The sequence below is a fragment of the Ictalurus punctatus genome, chromosome 18 (genome assembly GCF_001660625.3).
Source record: "Ictalurus punctatus breed USDA103 chromosome 18, Coco_2.0, whole genome shotgun sequence".
Classification (NCBI taxonomy): Eukaryota; Metazoa; Chordata; class Actinopteri; order Siluriformes; family Ictaluridae; genus Ictalurus; species Ictalurus punctatus.
The window spans coordinates 24,666,399-24,693,898 of NC_030433.2; the positions used below are offsets into that span (position 1 = coordinate 24,666,399).

Here is a 27,500-nt window from a genome sequence, read left to right on the forward strand (position 1 = left end):
ACAACCACCCACACCCCCTCTCATCACCCACACCCCCACTCGTCACCCACACCCCCAACAACCACCCACACCCCCACTCGCCACCCAGTGTACTCACTGTGAATTGGAGCGGCTCTGACGTGCCTGGAGAAGGCCATCTTGTTCTCCATCTCCACTGCTGAGGTTAATAAACTTGTTCCAGTTATGAGTGCTGTTGCAGGTGAGAGACGAAAGCGCTGGCTGTGGTTCAGAGTTTACTTGCATGCTGTTCCTCTTATCCACTGCTGCTGTTGATAAAGAAACCGTCAGCCACAAGAGATAACTGATCCCGTTAAACAGGGGAAGTTCTGAAATGTCAACGCCTGATTTAAGTGAGCATACACTCGATATGTTTATTTGCTCTTCTCTTCCAAGAATAACTAGAAATCTATCAAGAGAAAATATCAGACTTGACTTAAGTGTAGAGTTCAAAGGGCTACAGGATCCCTGAGGAAGTCCATAAATAATGTTTATAGTTGCTAACAATGCTATAAAGGGACATCCAATGGCAAACAGAGCCCGAAACTAGAGGATTAATGTCCTCCCACATGTCCTCACCTCGGTCTTTCTCGGAGTGTGTAGGAGTATGGAAGAGTGTGAGCGGTCTCTCGCTGCAGGATGGAGCTTTGCTCTCCGTGCTTTTCCTCCTGGAGAAGCTGGTCTGAGAGCTGTTTTGTCCTGCTCCAGGAACTGGCGTCTCTTTGAAGATCTGTGAAGGTAATAATACCGTGAGGTCAACGAGTCTGAGTAAACATTTTACTGACGGTTAGTAGACACGCTGCTGCATGAGAGTTCAGAAGAATGAGATGATGCTGAAATAAATCAGGCAAAAAGTAATTCACTGCAAGTTCAGCGAGGTCAGTTTATCTAATGAACAATGAAAATGATCTTTTCCCCAAAGACAGCGTCGTATGAATGATATAATAATATTCACCGAGTGGAGATTTAAGCCCTGCAATTTAATAAATTCTAAAAACATACACATTATATTCACAATTACATGTTCTTGGCACATAAAATACTGAAATAAAATGTCAAAAATTCAAGACTGGCAAGAGAAACCTAATAATACCTAATAATGGCAATTTCCAGAAAGTTAAAGTAATTCAGAAAATACACTATTTAATTCTCCTGTTCTGTTCATCATTTTAAAGCGATCAGGATACCTCAATATATTTTAATCTCCATCATACAAACAATATTAACAGAGATAAACAAACTAAACCCTTTTACATGCCCGAGGATTCTCCTGATAGTGTACTAATGAGTGACTGCAGATAGGAGATGGAGAAAAAATATATATATATACTTATATATATATATATATATACACACACACACACACACACACACACACACACACACACACACATATATATTTGTTACATATTTACAAATATTTGCAGTTTTGTTATAGTATTATTTCACTGAACCTGACCTGGATCTGACCTCTGTGGTATGAATATGATATGATAAATTGATTCATGCACATGATGTTTAATGTTTAAGAAATTGTTGTGTGTGTGTGTGTGTGTGTGTGTGTGTGTGTGTGTGTGTGCGTGTGTGTGCGTGGCCTAAAAAATGAAATGGTTCATTCATACCTGAACACATCATAAAGGATAAATTAAATGGATCTGTACTTGATATTTTACTGTGTTCATTACAGCGTGAAACGAAAAGCCAGGTTAAACACACACACACACACACACACACACACACACACACACACACACACACACACACACACATACATATGTAAACATGTCCTTGTCCAGTTCTTATACTTTGAATTAGTCTTTTGTCCGGCTTTTAACTCGATAAAGACTGGACTCACATTTTTAAGACCTCTGTCTTGATTTCAACCACAACGTGATAAAAATAAACCACCGAACGTTCGGTGTGAGAGTTTCGTTCATTGTTTAAGAAGATAAATCAGTTCTGTTGTCGTTTCTGGGTTGCGTAGAGCAGCTCATTTTATTCAGCATTTCAGGCATTTCCTGTTGTTTCTGTGCCAGAAGCCCGGCTATATCACGAGCGGAGTGTTAAAAACTGTTTTAAAAATCACCAAACTCTCACAGCCACACCTCTACACAAAAAAAGCTTTATTTTCCTGTTCTCCGTCCCAGCATCACTGATCTACAGGGTCCGAAACGTTCCCTACGTTAGCTCTTGATTTTTCCATCAAACCCTGCTTTCTGCTGCTCACAGAAAATAAAGCAAGGAGAATTCCAGCTCGGGAGTTGAGTATAAAAGCTGAAATGCACTTTCACTAGCTGTCCTGTGAATATATTTGCTTCCACAGGCCTGTGAGGACACATGAACAGAGCAAACAGGGTAAAATCACTCTCTGCTTATCGGGCCAAGGTTCAGTCATGTGACTGGCGGGTCAGGTTACTGTCGTGAGGCAGTTCTGTGGAAGCAGATTGCCTGGGCTTTAGCGTTACCTGCTACAGCTAACACAAGCCCCTTTAAATAGGTACGAGTTTCTTTCAGCCCCTTCATCAGAGTCATTACGCATTTTATTCACACTTGTGTGTCACGCTTGAGGAGGGAAAAGAGGCTTACACGCTGTAAACACTCTATGAAAGCTGGACAAATGAATGCTGCACACAAGACAAAAAAAAGAGTGATTATTTATAAACTGGAGATGTGAACTGAGCACTTCCTGACACGCCACGAGCCATTTGTGATCGTCTCCCACATTTTAGGATGTTGTGCTCTGCTTTGTGTCCACTGTTAGAAGTAGATTTTTTAAAAAGAAGTTGTTTGAACACTCACACGTTCGTGGTTCTCAATCAGGATCTCCACCACAATGTTCTGGAACTTGATGTCCATAATTGCAGCCACAGTCTCCTCCTGCGGCCGGAGCAGGGTGGGGCCGAACACTACGCCCAGGTTGGCCACCGTCATCAGATTCTGCTGGTGGTGACTCGCCACACTGCACAAAGACCGGCGTTACTGTAAAACTACACAACTGCTTCTAATGTAGTCGTTTCTTCCACTGACTGAACAACGTCCTGTACACGAAGCTAATTTTAGTGGTAAATAATTGGATTTCCTTTTTGCTTATTTCTCATGCTGTGGTAAAGCACAGTTAGATTGTTTGTTTACATTTCAAATTTGGCCTAGCGATGAAGCTATATATGTATATATTTCCTTGTGAAACAGGAAGTCATAGTGACGTCATGTTGAAGTGCTTGACTGGTTTACACAACAGCCAATAGCGTTCGAAATACACCACATCCCCGCCCAATCTAAACAACCGGGACAGCAAGCTGCTACTGCTAACAAGCTGCTACTATAAAGCAAGACACGCCTCCAGGGGGCGGGGCTCATACAGTTCTAGAGAACGCTTAATTGAACAATCATAAATATCTGAACAAATATGAATCATCAAAAATATTTCGATAATATCAGTTTTCCTGGAAGTGACGGACTCTGAAATTAAAACGCGATTATCTCCGAAACGGTTATTTATTTATTTATTTATTTATTTATTTTCCCAGATATAGTGTCGTATCGGTGTCTGTAACTATAAGGGACAGGGACACAAATCTCTGAAACACAGATTTTATGGTTTCCAGGTTACTGTGTGGTCTCTGCTATAAACACCGTGCAGACCCGAAGATGAGACGCTGGAACCCGGGGATCAGCGCACACCGCTGAAACGTTCCTTTCAGTTCTCAGTTCTGCTAAAAACCCAGCGATCTTTCATTCTTTCACCTTTTTTTGTTTTCTCAATAAACTAAATAATCATTCTTAACCACAAATATCCTTCACCTGAACGATGTGAACTTCTATGATATGAAAATGTTATTCATTTCCTGAGGCCCCAACGGCAGCGCACAAATATAAGAGATTCTGTGGAGTAAAATTACAGAGATGATATATTTCCGTCAAGCCGCTTTGTGACCACGTCCACTAATACGAATCAAATTGATCTGAATTAAAATTGCTCAACCTACTTTGCCAAGTGCTTCGTGAGCAGCTCCAGCATCTGATGGTTCTTCTCTGGAAGACGGTGCACGATGCTGTGGATCTCCTGAACACGAGCCTCGGGATTATCCAGTTCTGGTTCGGAACAGAGAAAAGAATGAGTGTGGAAAGAAGCGAGGACAGGAAGTATGAAGAGGAAGGGAATGTTTAGAGGAAGACAGACTGAGAGAAGAACAAGAGCAAGGTCTTTGTGCATTCTGATCTCTTCAGCATCAATCAGTAAACGCTTTTTTTTTTTTTTTTTTTACTCATCTCTCACGCAAAAGCCGGAGACGTAATCAGAGCGATTCGGCACTGAAGCTCTCCTGCTGGCCAGAAGTAAAGCACCATCAAGAACCCCAACTCCACAAAGACTCCTAATTGGTTTTGATAGATGACAGATTTTAGGGTGATTCATTTGTTATGAAATCAATTTCATTTCGAAACGCAGCGCAGCTGTTTTGCTGGTAGTTTCTCACGAAACCTGCAGACCGTGATGTAGATATCGTATATCATAGATATATATCATGTCTGGATATTTTTGTCGAATCGCCCATCCGTTAATTCGGACCACAGACTGAAATCCAGAGGAAACTGGTGTCTGGACATCCCGTTGATTTTGGGCTTATTTTATTACTGAAAGATGCACAGACTCGTGTTAACCTCCTGACAGAGGCAGCCAGGATTTGGGTGAAAACATCTGGGAATTTTGATGATCATTAAAAACAGCCCTGGACCATCGAGCTAAACACTGGACTGGGCAAGGCACCAGAACTGAGTAATGAACGCATGATCTGTTCGGCGCTGACGGGTTCGAGAATGAACACGAGTTATGAACAGCCACATACGTCACCTACATGTCCTCTCTGAACGGGTTTGACCGGTCATAACTCAGCTCATGTATTCCAATGCACATCTGTACATGTACGTGCTCACACACACACACACACACACACCTGGACAGCCTCATGCAATCCTCTCTGATATCAGTGCTTTCCTTCTCCAAGTGTGAGCTCAGCTTCCATCACGGTCCACACCCGGGAAACGACATCCTCATTAAAACACGTTTCACCGCCCACGTGTGCGCGAGTGTTAGTGTGAATGTGTGCGTTTGCATGTTCCTGCATTTGTCCATGTTCATGCGATCTTGTGAGCCGTTTCTTTCGCACTGTCCCCACTTTCCCTGATCACACACGGACTCAGCACCACTAGGTGGTTAAAGTTGTAGTGACACTTCGTACTGCGACGAGACAATAAATAAATCACGTGTTCTTCTCTTCTAAAGGTCATGAGCCATGTCTGCCACGTCCACCCGAATCCTCTCCTGTGGAGCAGGGAGATGAAGAGAGGAATAGACTTTCTTATAGAGAGACGCAGGACAAAACGGAATCAGGACATGATGCAATGCTGGTACACACACGAGATGGTTGAGGTGTGATATGTGGGTTACATCGGGGGGTTGGGGAGTTAAATATAGAGCAGACGTTTGGCAGAAGAGGGAAGTAACGCAATGGTGCAGAAAACAAACACATACACAGACACACATACGCACACACACACGCACACACACGCACACACGCGCACACGCACACGCACACACACACACACACACGCACACACACACACACACACACACACACACACACACACGCACACACACACACGCACACACACACACGCACACACACACACGCACACACACACACGCACACACACACACGCACACACACATACGCACACACACACACGCACACACACGCACACACACGCACACACACGCACACACACACATACGCACACACGCACACACGCACACACGCACACACACACACACACACACACACACACACACACGCACACATTTTTGTCATTTGTATGAACTCTTTTGAATTTTTTTAACAACCTGACTCCAGACTCTTCTCCTCTCACGCACACAATCTCTCACACAGACATTCCAAACGCTCTCTCTCTCTCTCTCTCTCTCTCTCTCTCTCTCTCTCTCTCTCTCTCCCTCTCTTTCCTCTCTCTAACTTCTCTCTATCCCAGATTACATACAGGCTCCAGGTGGCACCGAGCCCATTTTTACATAACTATGTGAGGGAGGAAAAAGGAATGAGGAGTGAAAGGGAGAAGTCATGGCCTAGTGAAAACTCCAGAGTTCATATGAGGACAAGATCCTCACATCACCCCGGGGCAGGAGAGGGAGAGGCTGAGAGAATGAGAGGGAGTGAAAGAGAGAGAGAGAGAGAGAGAGAGAGAGAGAGAGAGAGAGAGAGAGGCTGAGAGAATGAGAGGGAATGAGAGAGAGAGAGAGAGAGAGAGAAAGAGGCTGAGAGAATGAGAGAGAGAGAGAGGCTGAGAGAATGAGAGGGAATGAGAGAGAGAGAGAGAGAGAGAGAGAGAGAGAAAGAGGCTGAGAGAATGAGAGGGAATGAGAGAGAGAGAGAGAGGGGGAATGAGAGAGAGAGAGAGAGAGAGAGAGAGGGAATGAGAGAGAGAGAAAGAGGCTGAGAGAATGAGAGGGAATGAGAGGGAGAGAGAGAGAGAGAGAGAGAGAGAAAGAGGCTGAGAGAATGAGAGAGAGAGAGAGAGAGAGAGAGAGAGAAAGAGGCTGAGAGAATGAGAGGGAATGAGAGGGAGAGAGAGAGAGAGAGGGAATGAGAGAGAGAGAGAGAGAGAGAGAGAGAGAGAGAGAGAGAATGAATTTGACGTGGCAATGTGGAATTAAACAGAACACAGAGAAAACCATTCGAGGATAGAGAGAAAACAGACAGCGAGAGATAGATGACAAAACATCCATAAGCAGCAGCTGATGCAGTGGGAAAGACAGTGAAGGGCGCGGTGTAAAAACTCACTTCCTGTTCCCTGTGGGACGAGACAGACCCTGCAGAAAGACTGCGTGTGCTCACAGCAGTACGGAGGCCTGAACTGTATCTTCACTGGAATATTTACATCAGTGTTTCTGAAAGAATTCATTCTCCAAACAAACCTTAAAAACATTTTAACTATTTTTATAATAACTTTTACACATTTACGTTTCCGCTCCACTTCTCAACAACTTTTCTTTTTTTTAAGGAATAATACACCGACCGACTCGTATCCGACGCTGTCTTTGGTTAATAGTTTTATAAAGTACAAAGCTGTGATAAACTGCACGCAAAAAGCATAAATGCACGTGATTCGGGTCTAATGACGATCTCAGAGCTTTCTCTGAAGAGAGAAGAGTTCTCTCAGCACATACACCGTGCACTTATACAGGAAGTGGGGGGGGGGGGGCAAATACCCATGTTACTGAACAATAGAGAGAGATGAAGGGAAAGGAAAGAGAAGATGAAAGAAAGAAAAGGAAAGGAACAGAAAGGAAAGGAGTTAATAATCCTGCACTCACTGGCAGCTTTGATGAAGCTTCTTTGGTACTGGTAGGTCATCAGTGGTGCTGGCAGAATCCTGCAGCAGAGAGACAGAATAAAATAAATGGACAGAAAGAGAGAGATAAGGAGAGGCCCAGTGATGGATACAGCAGGAGAGGACACGGGGCAGATAAATGGAGCTCAACACACACACACACACACACACACACACACACACACACACACACACACACACACACACCTAGCGTGTGCTGCATGCTGCCGTACCTGAGATAGTGCTTGATGGCGCTGGTGATGGTCTTGATCTCCCACTCTGAGCTCTCCAGCTCCACATCAGCGCACGTTTTAGGATCTGATGAGAAAGATGACGTTCTGCTGTTATTCTGTTCTGTTCATAACGAACATGAATCCACGTCTGGAACACGGAAATAAATACACGTCCCTTTCACCGTGAGAACCGCACGCCACTGCCTGCGTGAGAAATGCAATCAGCTCGGTCTCCAGAAAGACTCCAAGTGTCATACAGAAAGAGAACTTTTCCAGTTATTACTTTACGCTCTTTTTAGAGATTTATTTTTATCTTCGAGTACAGAAACACTGCAGGATTCCACCGGTATAACCGTGAGCACACACGCTTGCTTCATAACCGTTATTTTAAGTTCCTGTTACAAAAGAAGTGTGTTACAGCAGAAGCATTAGGAGTTGTTAATACCCATCATGCACCAGGAGTCCAGAGCGCTTTCTTCCCCTTCTCTGCTTCTCACTGGGTTCAGATGTTGTGCAGCTAACCACCAACTTTCCAAATAATAAAGTAAACGCGTTTTACGTCACTTCCTGGTGGAGTTTCTTCCTCAATGATGCCATAATATTCGTTTTTTTGTTTCTTTCTAGTTGAAGCTTCTGGATTTCTGCTTAACACCACGCAAAACTTTATCGTCAATACGTGCTCCCAAAACCACCAACGGACTGCAATACCCATGATCCTCAGCAGAACGCCATGACACAGCGTTACAGGACTCTGGGCTGTTCACAGTGAAGTCTTGCTCCGGATGCTCTTCCGTGACATTACGAAGTCTTTCCCTGTTGTTTTCCTAATTCGGGGCTTTGACCTCGCTTTGCGTCACGCTTTACGTCTGTTCTCCTGACTCTGTCTTTCCATTCAAAAACAAGCACCCGCACCAGATGTATATGAAATTACAATAATATTTAAATAAATAAATAGTTATTTGACATTTGTATCCAGTTGAGATTTTGTTGTTTAGAAACTATTATTTCTAGCGTGTTTATTATTAATATAATCCGACCCGGTAACCCGGGAACCCGGCACTCGAGCGCTGTGTATTGGACGGCGAGATTCGGGTTCGTTTTGGTGCGTTTTGGTTTTCATTTTATTCATGTTCACCTCCGTGTTGTAGAAGAACTTCATTTTAAACGGAGATTATAATATCACCGTGAATCTTTTCTCACTTTAAGCCGCTTCCTATTTAATGTGTATTCTCTCCTATCTGTTTTTTGTGGAAGTGAGCTGCTGTCACGAGGGAATTTCCCCAGTGTGGGATGAATAAATGTTATCCTTATCCTCGATGAGGACGTGGGAATAAGGGACCACACAGATGTTTTGAAACTATGTAGCGGCTATACGCTAACGGCTGAGCACTGGTCAGTGGCGTCTTACCCATGGCGAGGCTCAGAAGCTTCTGCACTCTGGAGCTGACGCCGACTATCCTGTACAAGCCCTGCTCGTCGATACCTGATAAGATCAAGACAGAGTACATTACAAGAAGTATTAGATACAAATACACACACGTTTACTAATACAGTGTTTCCCACACGTCTGAAATATACTCAGATGAAATGAAGCACTTGGGCTTTGTACATTTTTACAGGTATTTTAAGTGTAACGGACATTAAATCGAGCTGAACGATGTCGTGATGAGTCGTTTTCATAAAACACGTCGTCTGGGCTTTGATAGCATCGGTTCAATTCATCCATTTACTGAAGGGAACAAGACGCAGAGAGCGGAATGCTATTATCCGTCCCGGGCCCAAACATCCCCTACAGTACGTGTGGGAAGCACTGAAACGTGTTGTTAAGGTGGAGCGGGACACGCAAGCGAGGGCATGAAGAAGTCGTACCTCTCGTCTCGATGGCGTAGATGAACTTCTTCATGACGTTGAAGCCGATCACATCTAGCTGGGCCACTGAGGCGAGGCAAGAAAGATCAGAACAACAGATAGAGAAGATATGCTTTTATTGCCTATTAGTGTATGTGTTTGCACCAAAGTTTAAAAAAAAGAAAAAAGTTTTTAAAAAAAAACATCGAACTGGAGCTGAAGGTGAATTAGGAATTTTATTTTTCTAAATACTGCCACTTACTGCCTTCGTTCTGGCTGTCTCGATTCAAGTTGTACACCTGCGACACAAGAGGCATTTTACATTCACCGAAACATACTATTAAAAAACTGAAATCACCACGCAACGGCAAACAAACCCTGCAACTGAGTACAGAGCTTCGTAAAAGACCACGCCCACCACAAACAGGCTGCAGCATATTATTACATTACCTTTCCATTTGTAAATGTGCAGCCTCTAAACAAATACCCTTTCAAACACACAACACACTAAAAGCCCGGAGGTTTAGAGGGTTGGAAGCAGGTACGTGCACCTCTCAGATCTTTTACGGGTGGTTTTTGGCCTGTAGTTACATCTAGAACACTCTTCAAGTGTAAAGTGCAGACAAGATTGTGCAAAACATGAAGACTGGAGGAAGCAAGACTGAAAAACTTCCTGTTTGGATTGATCCAGGAGACCTACGGGGGAAAGCACTCACAGGAAAACACAACACTGTGCTGGGTTTTTAATTCCTGCCACTGATTTGTAGATCTTATGAGAACTGCTGGCTTCATGAAATCTGCTGCACACCAGGATATCTGAACTCAAGACAGGTTGCCTCTAGCAGGAAGTGAAGACTGGAGCCTTAAGTAGATCTTTAAACAAAATAACGACCCCCAAATCAACACGGGAAGGGTTGCAATTACAGGTCTGTAATCAGTTACAAACTTATAGAATGTTATACAACCTTATAATATTATTTATTTATTTTAGAATATTATTTATTAATACTGGAGTATTGTTTATTAATACTGGAGTATTGTTTATTAATATTAGAGTATTGTTTATTAATACTGGAGTACTGTTTATTAATACTGGAGTATTGTTTATTAATACTGGAGTATTGTTTATTAATATTAGAATATTATTTATTAATATTAGAGTATTGTTTATTAATACTGGAGTATTGTTTATTAATACTGGAGTACTGTTTATTAATATTAGAGTATTGTTTATTAATATTAGAGTATTATTTATTAATACTGGAGTATTGTTTATTGATATTAGAGTATTGTTTATTAATATTAGAGTATTATTTATTAATACTGGAGTATTGTTTATTAATATTAGAGTATTGTTTATTAATATTAGAGTATTGTTTATTAATACTGGAGTATTGTTTATTAATATTAGAGTATTATTTATTAATACTGGAGTATTGTTTATTAATATTAGAGTATTGTTTATTAATATTAGAATATTATTTATTAATATTAGAGTATTGTTTATTAATACTGGAGTATTGTTTATTAATACTGGAGTATTGTTTATTAATATTAGATTATTATTTATTAATATTAGAGTATTGTTTATTAATACTGGAGTATTGTTTATTAATACTGGAGTATTGTTTATTAATATTAGAGTATTGTTTATTAATATTAGAGTATTGTTTATTAATACTGGAGTATTGTTTATTAATATTAGAGTATTATTTATTAATACTGGAGTATTGTTTATTAATATTAGAGTATTGTTTATTAATATTAGAATATTATTTATTAATATTAGAGTATTGTTTATTAATACTGGAGTATTGTTTATTAATACTGGAGTATTGTTTATTAATATTAGATTATTATTTATTAATATTAGAGTATTGTTTATTAATACTGGAGTATTGTTTATTAATACTGGAGTATTGTTTATTAATATTAGAATATTATTTATTGATATTAGAGTATTGTTTATTAATGCTGGAGTATTGTTTATTAATATTAGAATATTATTTATTGATATTAGAGTATTGTTTATTAATGCTGGAGTATTGGTTATTAATATTGGAGTATTGGTTATTAATTTTAGAATATTAATTATTAATATTAGAATATTATTTATTGATATTAGAATATTATTTATTGATATTAGAATATTATTAGATAATACAGGAAGAGACTCAGTGCTGTCATTCTCTCCAGGGGAAGATTCCCTCAATATTAATTGTGAGGACTGTGATCACGTAAATATCTGTTTTAAATGTTTATACTATTAATTTTACATGCTTGAAAAGTTGTGAAAACAGTGTTAACTAAAACTATAGTACGCAAACTGCTCAGGCCAACCTGCCGCATGTTATTTATTAGATTTAGCGAATACGGAAGGAACAATGCCAGGACGGAGCGACGCATCTCTTCCTTTCCTCTCTTTAAGTTAATAAGCAAAGAAACTAAAGCTTTAAATCCGAGTGTTCTTTATTAGCCGGAGGGAGCGTTCGCGGTACCCGTCCCTGTGAAGGAGCGGTGACGGTAGACATGAGAACGGATTAGGACGAGCGTGTTAATAGAAACCTGTGACTGATGTCACAGCTGAAACTACGGTCAGAACTGCTGCTAGAAAACTAATCAACGCCTTCTGATGCATGTATTACACCATGCAGGGGCATACATTTATTTATCACTCAAATCAATGATGCTGTTTGTCCCTTCGCATGATGCTGAGGAACGTGGACGTGGGATGTGGAAAGATAAATGAACGAACCGGCTCTCTTCCATCCATAGCCTCCATCCACAACCTTCTGTCCTCTTCTGACAGAGCCTGCATGGTTATCATCACTCCAGGCCTGAAAAACACACACACACACACACACACACACACACACACACACACACACACTCATATTTATCCCTCCTTGTATTCATTTCTCCACCTTCAGTAAAGTTCCACAGCGATGCTGCCACAAGTCTTTTTCTACAAGGCTGCAATGGCACAATCACTGACGTTCAGCTGCAATCAACCTAACAGAGCTATGACACAGTGTGTGTGTGTGTGTGTGTGTGTGTGTGTGTGTGTGTGTGTGTGTGTGTGTGTGTGTGTGTGTGTGTGTGGGGGTCTGGTGGGTCAAAGCACCAAGGATGCAGCGGTGGAAGTTTCATGAACGAGTATTGCCATGTGTGCTTTATTATGAACATACATGTGAGCTTCAGGCCAGATTGCATGACGCGCTGTTGGATTATGCAACACTTCCTGTTTGCTAATGTTAATCAATCACCTCGCTACACGAACAGGAAGGGAAGATGCATCTTTTGAGATATCTTGATATCGTACTGATTAAATTTGTTATGGAATCTCTCTTGGGGGAGGAGGAAAACGTTTTGCTCTCTGATAATAAATAACTGTAATAATAACGGTAGCATACTTGTGAACCATATTACACAATCTCTCTCTCTCTCTCCCTCCCTCTCTCTTTCTCTCTCTCTCTCGTCCGTCCTATCTTTCTCTGAATTGTGACTGAAAACCAATCAGAATTGATAGTTTGACTCCAGATTGACGTCAATATCAGAGTATATTAACTTCCTCTTACTTAATTCTGATAGGACAGAAGAACTTGTACCAGGCCCACGTGTAGCTAGAAGTAATCTTTCTGATCTCACGGTAACTCTGGATGGTCTTTCTGTGTCATCATGTGCAGCAGTAAAAGACCTTGGAGTGATTATTGACTCCAGTCTATCATCTGATGCTCATGTAGATAATATTACTAGGATAGCCTTCTTTCATCTCAGAAATATTTCTAAGATAAGAAACATATTGTCACTACATGATGCAGAAATATTAGTTCATGCTTTCGTCACCTCTAGACTAGATTACTGTAATGCCTTACTGTCTGGATGTTCCAGTAGGAGCATAAACAAACTCCAGTTAGTCCAGAATGCAGCTGTAGAGTCCTCACTAGAACCAGAAGATACGACACATCACCCCGATCTTATCCACACTGCATTGTCTCCCAGTGAAGTCTCACACTGATTATAAAAGACTATTATTCACCTATAAAGCACTGAATGGTCTCGCACAACAGTACCTGAGAGAACTTTTGGTCTAATTATGATCAGCCGCGCCTACTTCCATCAAAAGGTGCAGGCTATTTGTTGGTACCTGGAATAGTGAAGGCTACAGCAGGGGGAAGAGCTTTTCTTACAAAGCCCCACATTTATGGACCAGTCTTCTAATCAGTGTTCAGGACTCAGACACAGTCTCAGTGTTTAAGGCCAGGCTGAAAATGTATTTGTTTACTCAAGCTTTTTGTGAAGAGTTTTTTTTTTAGGTAAAGGAGCAGATCTAGAGGCTCTCAGGTATAGAGTGTTGAGGTGAACTGGGATGTTTGGATGCTGCCCCCCCCCCCCCCCCCCCCCCCCCCCCCCCCAACACACACTTTCACACCTTCACCCAGGTGTGTTGATGGTGGAATGTCTGTCCGCCTTATGTCCCAGAGAGCCCTCATGTCTGGGACAATGTCCACTGTTAAACACGTTATATAAATAAAACTGAACTGAATTGAGTACATGTATTTCCAGGCCAGTGAAAGTGTCAAAATATTTCTACACAAGATAACATCAAACCATTTTTAAAAAAAATATCAAACACATATACATTACATAACACACACTTCAGCTAAATGTGCAGCTACATGCTCAATCCTCAGCTCCTCCACCCACTACAGCCCACACAATGGTGAGTTCAGACTCAGACTTCCTCTCTGCTCCCGTTTACAGTTGCGTGACGAGCCAAAGCGATTAGCTGCGTATTGGCACTGTGTGTGTCAATCTGTATGTTTAACATCTCCGCCAAGTCTGCTGCACTAAATCCAGGGTGTGTGTGTGTGTGTGTGTGTGTGTGTGTGTGTGTGTGTGTGTGTGTGTGTGTGTGTGTGCGCTCGTCTGTGGACTGCAGCATTATCTGGTGGTGTTTAGGAGGAAGTGCAACTTACCGATCCACGGTCTCCACGTCGAAGCAGAATCTCTTCTCGATGGAGTCTGTTTTCCTTCGGATGCAGGACTTCAGGACGACGCTCTCCTCCTCTCCCTAAAATAAACATTTTAAAGATGTTTACGGAGTTTCTCAGTAAGACTCACTCATGATGAAGACCTTCATTCCGCTGCACATTAATGTTCATAACATTAGTACATTGTACATGTACATAACAATGAACACACGGTTCATAAATATTCAGTGTTCACTTTAATAAGAGCAATGACATACTCTTAGTCATTCCCTTAGCTCGCTCACTCGCACTCGCACTCGCACACACACACACACACACACACACACACACACACACACACACACACACACACAGAAGACCACTAGCAGACCATGAGATCTTTTAGTCATTCTCTCACAGAGCACTAGGAGGCAGAATGGAAAAGCCCTGTCATCTCTACACTTCAGACATGTTTACACAGCAGTTCTCCATCCATCTTGTGCTCAGGTAGCCCTCTAATCCTCGCTCGTCAGCTCCGTATATGCAATAGCCCATAATCCCAGATAACGTGAGACAGATGAAGACCAGTATGTAAACAGACTACAAACAGATCACGAGAGCTGGGAGGAAAATGTAAAAAATACCTGATAACATTACTCGAAAGCTGATAAGAGCTCTGGCTGTGCGAGTGTAAACCCATAGCGCTGGCACAACCTACAAGCTCACTGTTACTGCATGTTTTACATGCTGTGTCTATGATTAATAACGTTGCTGATAACGTGTAATAATGCAAAATATAATATTTGTTATTGTGAATACACGTTATTCTATTTAGCAAAGGCTTTAAGGCGCAAATACACAAATGGACAAAGCCAGATTTCCCTAAAAATGCCAGCATTCTGTGTAAATATTCCAGTGAGTACTGCATGTGTAGCACGTGTGTGAATGCACAGAAATGACGGTGCGGGCCGGCGTCGATTTCCGCAAAGAAAATGCGAATACAAAGCGACATGAATTAGGATTGTTAATAGAGAACGTCTCACTAAAGCTGGTCCTAGTTTAGATTTGTCCAACGATACTTGGTCAAAAAGCCACTGCAAGTTTTTGTTGTGTGCATGCACCATCAGGATAAGACACGGCACTTCCTGTTTATATCCTGTAAGACACGCCTCTAAAACTGACTCGTTGTTTTGAATCCCTTATAAGGTATGCACCGTCACTTCCTGTTCTGCTTAGTGAAGAATGCAAAAAGTATTTAATAAGAGTAAATGTTATCTGTTTAATTCTTTAACAATGTCTAATGTGTTATAACGCGTAAGAGCTGATCGGGGAACGAGAGTTTAGGGAATGTTTAGTTGTTTACGCTGGTACGGGAACGCAGCCAGGCACAATTTCTGTCTTTCTAAAGTGTTAATGACCCACTCTTGGCTCAGGAGCGGGAACACGGTGCCAGGCCCTGCTGCCAGCCTGCTATTCCAGCACCGACCCGTCCTGCCCGTCTCGCTGGCGCATGAATACACACAATACAACACTCTGTGCCAACGTGTTCTCTCTGGATCTTGGCAAAGAAGAAAGGTGTCAAGAGAGAAAGAGTGTGTCACTGTGGGGTGGGGTGGGGGGCAGACGAGAGAAGAGAAGAGAAAAGAAGAGAAAAGAAAAGAGAAAAGAAGAGAAAAGAACAGAAGAAAAGAAGAAAAGAGAAAAGAAAAGAAAAGAAGAAAATAGAAAAGAAGAGAAAAGAAGAGAAGAGAAAAGAAAAAAGAGAAGAAAAGAAGAGAAAAGAAGAGAAGAGAAAAGAAAAAAGAGAAGAAAAGAAGAGAAGAAAAGAGAAGAGAAAAGTAGAGAAAAGAAGAGAAAGGCAGAGAAAAGAAAAGAAAAGAAGAAAATAGAAAAGAAGAGAAAAGAAGAGAAAAGTAGAGAAAAGAAGAGAAAAGCAGGATGCACACCATCATTCACCAAATTCCACTTTCTTACAAAAATAAATGTTTTTATTTAGAAAGAAGAAGTAAGAGAAACGTGTGGTGAAGTGAAGGAGTGGTGAAGCGAGGACCGTCTGTTCTGCAAAAAGACCCGGAGGTGTAGTGACGTGCGGTTCTACACTAACAGACCAGCGAGTTTAACAGTGACATTGTCCACAATCAGCGGTACAGACACATATCCACTCAGGATACAGATGTTAAATGTGTGAATTTATCCCTAATGAGTCAGAGGTGACGGTGGTGAGGAAAAACTCCCTGACACGACATGAGGAAGAAACCTTGAGAGGAACCTTGAGAGGAACCTTGAGAGGAACCAGACTCATAAGGAACCCGTCCTCGTCTGGGAGACACTGGACAGTGTGATTATAGATGACAGGAGATTAGATTTTATCTCAGACTCGTTTGGTTTCTCAGAGCTGTTGTTGCTGTGTGGCACGGCGGTGGTTCAGAGTACACGACTAATCCCCTGGAAAACACCGAGAACATCGCCCTCACGTAACCAATCACGCTACACGAGCGGTCGCTGCTGGAGCGCACGGCGAGTGGTCACCGACCCCACCATTACTCTGCCTCGGGGAAATCGGCGCCGCAGTCGTGTAGCGTGCGCTCAGCTCTACACACATGAACAGGTTACACAGGATACTTACAGTTTTACCTCCAGATTTCTGGTCGAAGAGCACGAGGGTGAGTCGTTTGGACTCGCGCTGGTACGTGCAGTAGTACTTCACCCACGTGGACACAAAGGAACCTAAACGAGAGACATCCGGAAACAGAAACCTCTTTTTAGACCACAGCGCTGTGGAACTCTCAAATCTGATTGGTCAGAAGGTGTCGGATCATTTTCTAGACAGCTGCAAATCACAGGTTTACATTAATGCACTCGTCCTAATACGTTATAAGTAATAAAATTGTAATCATTAGCGAATCGTTGAGAAATAAAACACTCGCGGACTTTCTGCACATCGCATCATGTGATAGATGATTACTGTCCTGAAACTTTTCCTAAAACAACTTCCTGAAGTGCTTTATTCCGTACATTATTATTATTCTACGTTATATTACGTTATTCTACGTTATTAAGTCCTCGTTGTGTGCACAGGCAGAGGATCTACGCTTACGTTTCTCCAAGACAAACAGGTAACCCTCCATAGTGTGAGGACTGATGTTCTTGTGCTCATGTGGGTTCTCCTTCATCTTCTTCATCAGACTCTCCACCTCCGACCGTGTGCTCTCGAAACGGTTCCGAGTCTGATAACACGAACACAAACCCCAACAAATCCATTACTCCAACATCCGTCCTGTCATTCCTGAGGAATCACCTAAACATCCACCACCAGCTGAGGGGTGGTGATTGGCTCCGCCCGGCCAGCGGTTCCCGACCGCACAGCTGGAGATATCATCACCCCTCCCCGCTCTCTTTACACCTGACGCGGTGGAAATGTCCACCCGTCTATTTTGGCTCAGTTGTGGAGGATTAAATCATTCATTCGCTTACATTTTGGATGCTGATAGTGAGATCTGTCTTGAAGTGGTTGAAGTCTTTGGCCAGCTCGTAGCCGTGGTGATAATACGTGAACAGCCCCTGTAGAAAAGCCAGCAGCTAGCAACACAAATCAGAAGGAGAAACATCAGCACAAACTACAGGAAACGTTTCCCCTAAACAACACGCCACATCCCGATGCGTTTAGACGTGTTTAGATACGATTACAGGGAAACTACGAAATGCGCCGATGAATTAAAGTGAAATGATTTGCTCGTGTGAGAACGTGTCTGTGTTTACCGGCTCCACAAACTCAAACATCTTCCTCTCCTGGACTTCCTGCACTTTAAACACGTACTCCAGCGACACCTCGTAGAAATGCTGCCGCACGTGATCCACCTGATTGTCTGCCTGGGTGACAGCGAAGAAACACAAAAAGCTGACAATTACTATTATACAAATTATAACAATTAGCATGCTAACTGTTAGCCACGGCCATGTTAGCACGTCTGGGTGCGCTATTCCTGAAGATACGTGATAACACTTACGAGGACCTAAACAATAGTACAGCGTAGTGAGGGGGAGAGGCTGTGCCTGGTGATGGTTCAGTAAGTTACCGTGGTAACAGCTTGTTTATATCAGGTTAAAATAAACCTTCATTTCATGCTTCATGTTACGCAAATCCTAGGGAGACACGAGTATTCCCACACGAGAACGTAAACCGATTTCTGAGCAGGTTGGGTGATGTGATGTCCTACTTTAATAACGTGTATTTTTCAAAGCACAGGTGATTATTCTAGAAACGCCGCACCGTCTGAAAGCATTTAGGGGGCGGGGCTTCGTGGATGGAGGTCGTGACCTCCACCTGCATCAACCGTGATTATTTTCCTACCGAGTGTCCGATTTCTAACACACAATGACGTTAAGACGCATACTTCATGAAGGTGTGACTCCTTCTTCTTGGCGGATAAGCTGAGGTGCTTCTCCAGTACAGTGCAGTATTTCTCCGTCTCCTTGTCATACTTCTTCTTTGCCTCCTTCAACAACGTAAAAACAAACAATCAAAAAATTAGCCTTAAATGAATCCAGTGATAATGCAACAGCTGCACGACGTTTCCTGTGGCTCAATATCAAACGTCTCTACACACTTCATCTCCTCTGGGGTACAAATGAAGTGAACAGGAAGTCACAGTGAGAAAATTACAATGAATTCATTTGAAATATTAGATATTGCAGCTGTTTAAAACTTCTCTTAAATCCAACAGATAAAGGATGTTTGGATGCTTGGATCTTCACGCCTTCTCTGATTATAACCACGCCCCCGAGTCATGCTTGGGATTAACATTTCAGCGTGAAGTGACTTCCACACACTTATGAAAGGAAATCGTGTCACTAATACACATTTCTGCACTGTATTCCAAATGTTTGAAACTGCACTGTGATGTGGCATACAGGGAAATATCGGTCCTTCTTTATACATTTACAGAAAGACAATCCCATCTCAGACATCACAAGTCTACTGCATTCACCGCGCGGTGCTCTGGCAGAATTCGGAAGGAACTGCAGAGCGCTCGAACCCTTCTGGACGTCCACGTCGTTACGGGAATTATATAGTTTTTACGCATCACGTCACCTCATTAAGGCTTCTCTTCTCTGATCTAATCTAATCTGAATCGACATCTGGATTTCTATTGTTCAAAGTGTTATAGAAATAAAGTTGAATTAAACTGATTCGCAATAACACTTCAGCAATTATTAAACACTCAGGGCCAATTCCTCCCGTGAGTTCTGTAAGCCTTATCTCACCGAGCCAAAGCCAAAAATATGTCTCAGATTTATTACGGAAGATGAATGAATGAAACTCAAAATGTGTCATTTTAAAAACACAATGTGTACATAACACCACCAGGTGGCAGTGTAGCGCAGTGAGCAATGACGAGATGAGGACGCAGAGGAAACTTCGGGAGTCCAGAGAGCAGTTATTTGTGAGTTAGCATGATAACTTAAATTGAGATTTAAAAATCCAGAATTTTCCTTAAAACACATCGAATACAAGGATTAGATGAAATTAAAATGAATGTATGCTCTGAAACGAAGCTACACTATAAATAAATAAAACTACACTTTGCTCTTGCATGTGAACTCTTTGTATTGTTCCTCACTTCTTTTTTTTTAAACTCTGAAATCAGTGTTGAAGTGGACTTTAGAAATATAAATTTAACACAAATTCTCAGAAATAACGCAGTGGTGATGAATCACTCATTGCTTTTTATGCCTCTAGTAGCACACTGCATTGGATATTACTGATCATGTTGAAGATCCAATTCAGCTCAGGATTCGAGATTTGATCTGGTATCTCACAGCCGTCTGTGAGTTCTTGTAGGTACAAATGTCTAATTTCAATACACATTTTATTCAAACATTAAGCCAAATTATTTTAAACGAGAAGCTTTCTCACCTTGGCAGCTCCGATCTGTTCTTTCCGGAACCGTTCCAGTGGTGTGATCAGAACATCGTTTGCATTATCGATCTGAAGAAGAAACAAAAAGATGCCGTTAGTTTCCACAAAACCTGCCGGTGATGATGTGAAGGACTGAGAACGATTAAGGCTCTGGCTCCACCCACCATCCGTGTCCTCTCGTCCTCCAGGTTCTGAAGAACTCCAGCAAACTCCTGAAGTGATCTGGCTATTAAATACAAGAAACACACAAAGACACAGAACGCTAAACGTTTTGTTTTCTTCTTCTGGATTCGTACACGTCAGGCTACAATAAGGAGCGGTCTACCTGGAGCTACAGGTACCCTGTCCTCCACAGGTGAAGGTTTAGCCAACTCTCGTCGTCTTCAACCCCAAAACCTGCTCCCTCTGAACCTTCACCTGTCTGCTACACACACTATATGGCCAAATGTTTGTGCACCCCTGACCATTACATCCATATGTGCCTGTGTAAATGACCTGATGCAAAGAAATGCAAATGAGCGGTGTCCTGTACGGGTGAAGTACGAAGAAAATCAGCGTCACCGAAACTTTTCTAAATCTAGTGGAAATCTTCCGTCTGGTTTCGTTTATGCGGACATTTACAGGCAACTTTACTAAAAGGTTTATAAATGAGGCTCATTGTTGGCGTCTGTCACTGAGGTGAATCGTACCGCCCGTATGCACCTGTGATCGTACCTGTACCCGTATGCACCTGTGATCGTACCTGTACCCGTATGCACCTGTGATCGTACCTGTACCCGTATGCACCTGTGATCTTATTCACTGAGAAAATACCGTCTAAAGTCAACACAAAATTAACACTAAATCACATCTGAAATAAAGATCTAAATATTTCACGCCACATCACGGCAAACAGCCAAGTCTCCACTCAGCACCAAATAACACGCCAGGACCTGTTTACTATAACGTAGTGCAGTGCTGAGACTTCCTTAAAGTGACTGAGAATCATTTGACCTCTCTCGCTCGCTCGCTTGCTCTCTCTCTCTCTCTCTCTCTCTCTCGCTCGCTTGCTCTCTCTCTCTCTCTCTCTCTCTCTGTCTCTCTCTCTCTCTCTCGCTCTCTCTCTCTCTCTCTCTCTCTCTCTCTCTCTCTCTCTCTCTCTCTCTGTCTCTCTCTCTCTCTCTCGCTCTCTCTCTCTCTCAAGAATATCTTAAAGAGGACGACCTCTATTCCGGAGTTAGGGCAGTGCGATAAGACAAACACATCATATTTTTGACATATTGAAGTCGTTTCTACAATACACAATATACACTGTGTGGTCAAAAGTATGTGGACACCTGAACTTCACACCTGTATGAGCTTGTTGGTCATCCCGTTGCAAATCCAGCGCATTAATATGGAGTTGCTGACCTTTGCAGCGATAACAGCCTCCGCTTTTCTGGGAAGGCTTTGCACTAGATTGTGGGGCGTGGCTGTGGGGATTTGTGTTCATTCAGCCACAAGAACAAAATGAACATCCAGTTCATCCCAAAGGTGATAAGTCAGTGAGGTCAGGGTTGAGGGTTGAGGTCAGGGTTCTGTACAGGACGCTCGTGTTCTTCGATCTTCTTCCAACCTTCACACACCGTGTCTTCATGGAGCTCGCTTTGTGCACAGGAGCACAGTCATGCTGGAACAGGGACGTGTTCTCCTGACATCCGCCAAACCCCGATTTGTCCATCAGACTGCCAGACAGTGAAGCGTGATCCATCTCTCTAGAGAACACGTTTCCGCGGAGTCCAGTGGCAGTGCTTTACACCGCTCCAGCCATCACTTGGCATTGCGTATAGTGATTTTGCAGCTGCTCGGTCATGAAACCCATTTCTTGAAGCTCCTGATGTACAGTTCATGTCCTGATTTTGCTTCCAGATGCAGTTTACGACTCTGTAGTGAGTGATGCGACAGAGGACAGGAGATTTTAACACACTACACGCTTCGGCACTTGGCAGCCCTGCTCTGTGAGCTAGCATTACAGACCGGGGCAGATCCAGCAGAACGTTCATGACCTGACGTGTGCTGAAGATGGTGTGTCAGGTGCCACAAGTCACTGGGCTCTTCAGTGCGACTCGTACTACCGCCAGTGTCTGTCTGAGGAGACCGACTCAATTAGAAGGGGTGTCCACATACTTTTGGCCACGTACCGTATATCACGATATAAAGGTTTGCTAATAAACAGCCGCCAGAATTGTGAAAAGCTCAATCTGCTGATATTGTATTTAATGTATAGTAAACATTTTACTTTCATTTTAAAGATTCTAAATCTAATATTTCACCATCGGATCAGCTGCTTCGCATGAACAAAATATACATCATTTTAATTTCGCGATACTCAGAAAGGTGTTGGATGACATCACTGTTTTCACAATATTAAAGCATTGATATGTAAGTTCTGCTGATTCTCATGCTTAAGATCAAAGTTAATAAAACAGAAACTACGCTGTGTATTTGGTTCTGTTCTGTTCCTACTCTAAGATTACAATAACCCAACTATAAGATTATTAAACCAATCTCTAGACATTTCCTACGCATTTAAAGCTTGAAATAGTCTCATTCTATTGGCCGATAATTGTACTTATTTTAAGCATTTATTTTAGATTCGTTTTGGAAGAAGCCTGATATGAGTAAATACGTCTAGAAATCATCTTAATGCTCTTCTATATATTTGTTATATAACAATCTCATAATGAGGAATATTACATAACCTCTCCTTTATTCAAGATATCATCCCTTGCTATGATTTTATTATTTATTTTGCAGTGCACAGATCCAGGGTCCCAGAGTTTCCCCGTGTCCATGTGGGTTTCCTCGGGGTTCTCCGGTTTTCCTTCCACCAAAAAAACATGCAGGTAGGTGGACTGGTTAAGCTGAACCGGTGCTTGGCGTGACGGTCCAGTTTATTTATAAGCTGACTCGTTTTTTTCATTGAGAGTCAATTCAAGGCTCTAGATGAACAGGATAATAACTCACTGTCGCGTACTCAGTCACGTTTTGGGCTGTAATTTCAAACACTCTCATGATATTTAAAAAATCACAGACCCTTGGCACTGCTACACAGAACCATCGTTTTAATTAGAGATGTGAATTTCCTCACGTTTCAGATTACACGTGACAACTGGAGAGAGATTCAAGATGTTGCTCGTAATAACCACAGCCGTAAGCACCTGAGTTTCCGTGAGACCTTACAGGAAATTCAAACCCTATACTGGCTTTTAGTTTTGTTTTTTTTAGTGAACCTGCCATTATGTCTAGTCATTTTCTTCATAATCTGTGAATTATCAGGAGTGTTACATGCGCTGCTTCAATCTGGATCTACTTTCAGCTGGGATGACAGAATTACAGAGCTATTAAATAATAACAGCGTGCTGCCTCACCGATGCATATCTCATCATCCGTTTCGGCGTCCCCTATACACTGGAACTTGAATTCGTTCAGCGACTCTGCAAACTTTCTTTGTGCTGTGGACAGATCTGAAAAAAGAGACGAGGAGAGGTGTTAAATGAGAGCGTGTCAGGATGTGAACAGCATGTACAGATGTAAGTGTGCTGCAAAAGCCACAGTTTCATATCCTTTCACAGCTTTAAGCAGAAAACAGTTCGAAACCTAAAACTCCGCTTCGTCTCTTGATTTAGACCAAGAAACAGACAGAAATAACGGCATATGAGAGGGCGAGAGGGTGAGAGGGCGAGAGTGTGAGAGGGCGAGAGTGTGAGAGGGTGAGAGGGCGAGAGGATTAACCGAACACTTAAGGAGACGTGCTTGTGCATGATAACATGTCGAGTGATATAAAACTCACTCACTCACTCTCTCACTCACTCTCACTCACTCTCTCACTCCCTCACTCTCACTCACTCTCTCACTCACTCTCTCACTCCCTCGCTCTCACTCTCTCACTCACTCTCACTCACTCTCTCACTCCCTCACTCTCACTCACTCTCTCACTCACTCTCTCACTCACTCTCTCACTCACTCTCTCACTCTCACTCACTCCCTCACTCACTCCCTCACTCACTCACTCACTCTCTCACTCACTCCCTCACTCACTCTCTCACTCACTCACTCACTCACTCACTCACTCTCTCACTCACTCCCTCACTCACTCTCTCACTCACTCACTCCCTCACTCACTCTCACTCACTCACTCACTCACTCACTCACTCACTCCCTCACTCACTCACTCTCTCACTCACTCTCACTCACTCTCTCACTCACTCCCTCACTCACTCTCTCACTCACTCACTCCCTCACTCACTCTCACTCACTCACTCACTCACTCACTCACTCACTCCCTCACTCACTCACTCACTCACTCCCTCACTCTCACTCTCTCACTCACTCCCTCACTCTCACTCACTCTCTCACTCACTCTCTCACTCCCTCACTCTCTCACTCCCTCACTCACTCTCTCACTCACTCTCTCACTCACTCACTCTCTCACTCCCTCACTCTCACTCCCTCACTCACTTCCTCCCTCACAGCTCTGAAATGTGATAAAAGATCACGAGCTGATGTCAGAATTTCGGCCGGAGGATCCGATATAACGTCCACGTGGTGATAAATGACAGCTTTCTGCTACACGGTTTTTGAGTGAGATCTTTTTATTCATTTTTCAAAACAATTTTAACATTTAAATGATTACAAACTGAATGGAAGCAGCTGATGTGAAGATCAAAGTTTGTATTAATCTCTTTAAAAATTGTCAAATTAAAAAAAAAAAAAAAAAGAAATTCTCTTCTTCAGTGTTTTTATAAATAGAAATGCCATATAAAAATAAAATACCAAAATAAATATAAACCAAAAAATAGACATAATACATTTATTACAACTGTTTATTAATAATAAACAAATGTATTATTATCATTATTATTATTATTATTATTATTTCAAATGTTTTTAAAAGGCAACTCTATAGATCGTGTATGATGAAGAAATGCCTATGCCGATGATATATAATATCATATTTATCATATATATCATATAAAATTTCAGCTCCTGCGTTGAACACTGAGGGCTTCCTGAGTGATGTTTCTAACAGAAGGACATTAACGATGCTGAACTACAGGACATGACACACCACCGTCCTGCATGCCAGATGGAAGCATGTCATCATAGTGAGTGGGACTGTATGACCTCTGACCCCGGTCCAAGACCAGCTTGAGTTCAACTCAACTCGGATCAGTGAACACGGGGACATCTGGTTCTCTCACGGACATCGGCTGCTGGACAGGCAGAAAGTGACTGCTGACTTCCTGTGACATCATCATCACTCATCATTTGTCCACACTGGTCACGCTTTCCCTCAAAATAACGATGATGATGATGATGATGATGATGGTCAATGTATTTTCATATCAGTAACAGAATTTTAAAAATAAAACAGGAATGGCACAAGTCACTTTTAAATTTTCTATATGGTAATAATGATCTTTTTTTTTTTTTTTTGTCAACGCCGCATCACCCACGACCTCACACTGGTCATCTCACTGACTGGCCAATGAGAGCAGATCAAACACAAGCTGAGAGCAGCCAGACGCTGCATTCATCACACACCCCGCACACACACACACACACACACACACACACACACACACACACACACACACACACACTCAGCCTGAGAAAAACCCAATGCTCAAGCCCGGGCCTGTCAGAGGTCCGTTACGATCAGAGACACAGACCCGAACCCTGAGAGAACCAGCTCACGCCCTTCTCCAGAGCAGCTTTCATTTCATCACATCTTATACACCGGAGCAGTTGATGGTTGAGGGCCTTGCTCAAGGGCCCCGCAGTGGCAGCTTCGTAGTGCTGGGATTAGAACTCACAACCTTCCGATCAGGAGTCCACTGTCTCAACAACTGAGCTACCGCTGCCCCCTAAACCTGTTTTAATTCACAAGACGGCACACATACGCTCCACGTTCCCATAACCGAGCCCCTCTACACCCGATCTCTAGCCAGGTTTCAGAGTTGGCGTAGATGCTGAAGCGAACATGAACTCAAACTCGAGTTTATTTCACGGTCTCTCTCACAGCAGCGGCTTTCCAGACAAACAACGAGCCCATCTTGAGCTCTGGGGCTTTAATGGATTTCAGCAAAAACAAGTCAGTTGCCATGGAATAGACGATAAATATCACTGGTGCAGGAAATACTAGTGGGAAATCTGTGCACAGCTACAAATGTGAGCAAACTCTTAAAAACTGCTTAGACGCGACACTAAAACTGGAAGTAAATTGCTGACTTGTGGGTCTGAACACACATCTTACCCGTGTGGGGTTTTAGCTTTACTGCTTTTAGAAACTGCTCGTGTTTTATTATAGGCCACGTCTTGCTTTTACAAACTCATCAAACTGTGTGCATTCTCCTATATCTCAGCCCTTAAATTCTATATACGACCGAAACATCCCGCTATTAAGATTCAGCCTGAGAGTTTGAACCCAATCTGGCAACCTGCGATTATTTCGTCTGCTTCTGTTACTTTCCATCTCAGGACCTCAGGAGGTTGAAAGATAAAGGAATTCCTTAGCTAGGAAAGGCCAGCGAAACACAGAACAGAACACAACAGAACACATACACGTCCTTTCTGAAAGACTTTCCATGCAGTGCGGCTTCTGACATCGACGCTCGTCTTGTCACCAGAGAAATCGTTCACGGCGGCGCGAGCCAAAAGCAACGTGTGACTCATAGTCGCAGGAGAATTGAACTCATTTTTGGGGCGCAGACAATTTGCCGTGTGTAAATTCTTTCCAATAGAAAGAGTATAAATATGACTCGGCTTGGCAGTAAGCTGGACGACACGAAAGACGCTGCGGTCACATATTACACACGCTGCCAAAAAACAAGAGCAGTGAGCTTATTACTCATACGTTATTCATCTTAAAGCATATTATTCAGTAACTACTATAAATGATTCCCGAACTGCACGGACTCTAACCGGCGGAGCAGCCAGGAGTTCATCTCAGACTGGGATGAGGAAATCTACCACATAAAACCCCAGCATGTTCGATGGCCTTCAGTCACCAGATCGATGGGTTAGACATCATCATCATCACTAACAACGATTGTTCATCACTCCAGTACAGTTCTATAGTCGTGTAGAATCCAAACCAAGGAGTAC

At 42.4% G+C, this 27,500-nt stretch overlaps 1 protein-coding gene across 6 annotated transcripts in view; it reads right to left on the reverse strand.

Moving 5' to 3' along the window:
* LOC108278797 (rho GTPase-activating protein 26) overlaps window positions 1–27,500 on the reverse strand; it is a 62,480-nt gene that overhangs the window by 10,054 nt on the left and 24,926 nt on the right. For 5 of the 6 annotated variants that reach the window (XM_017492393.3, XM_047161908.2, XM_047161909.2 and 2 more), the window contains 19 exons: window positions 23,762–23,857; window positions 20,537–20,598; window positions 20,370–20,441; window positions 18,847–18,948; window positions 18,212–18,322; window positions 17,927–18,031; window positions 17,550–17,679; window positions 17,079–17,179; window positions 14,459–14,553; window positions 12,235–12,316; window positions 9,742–9,778; window positions 9,501–9,566; window positions 9,040–9,114; window positions 7,632–7,716; window positions 7,382–7,440; window positions 3,984–4,089; window positions 2,797–2,956; window positions 577–727; window positions 98–266 (listed from right to left, as the gene is read on the reverse strand). In XM_017492393.3, coding sequence (XP_017347882.1) covers window positions 98–266; window positions 577–727; window positions 2,797–2,956; window positions 3,984–4,089; window positions 7,382–7,440; window positions 7,632–7,716; window positions 9,040–9,114; window positions 9,501–9,566; window positions 9,742–9,778; window positions 12,235–12,316; window positions 14,459–14,553; window positions 17,079–17,179; window positions 17,550–17,679; window positions 17,927–18,031; window positions 18,212–18,322; window positions 18,847–18,948; window positions 20,370–20,441; window positions 20,537–20,598; window positions 23,762–23,857 — 1,864 coding nt within the window. The remainder of the gene's footprint in view (window positions 1–97; window positions 267–576; window positions 728–2,796; window positions 2,957–3,983; window positions 4,090–7,381; window positions 7,441–7,631; window positions 7,717–9,039; window positions 9,115–9,500; window positions 9,567–9,741; window positions 9,779–12,234; window positions 12,317–14,458; window positions 14,554–17,078; window positions 17,180–17,549; window positions 17,680–17,926; window positions 18,032–18,211; window positions 18,323–18,846; window positions 18,949–20,369; window positions 20,442–20,536; window positions 20,599–23,761; window positions 23,858–27,500) is intronic. The other variant, XM_017492395.3, reaches the window with a different exon arrangement.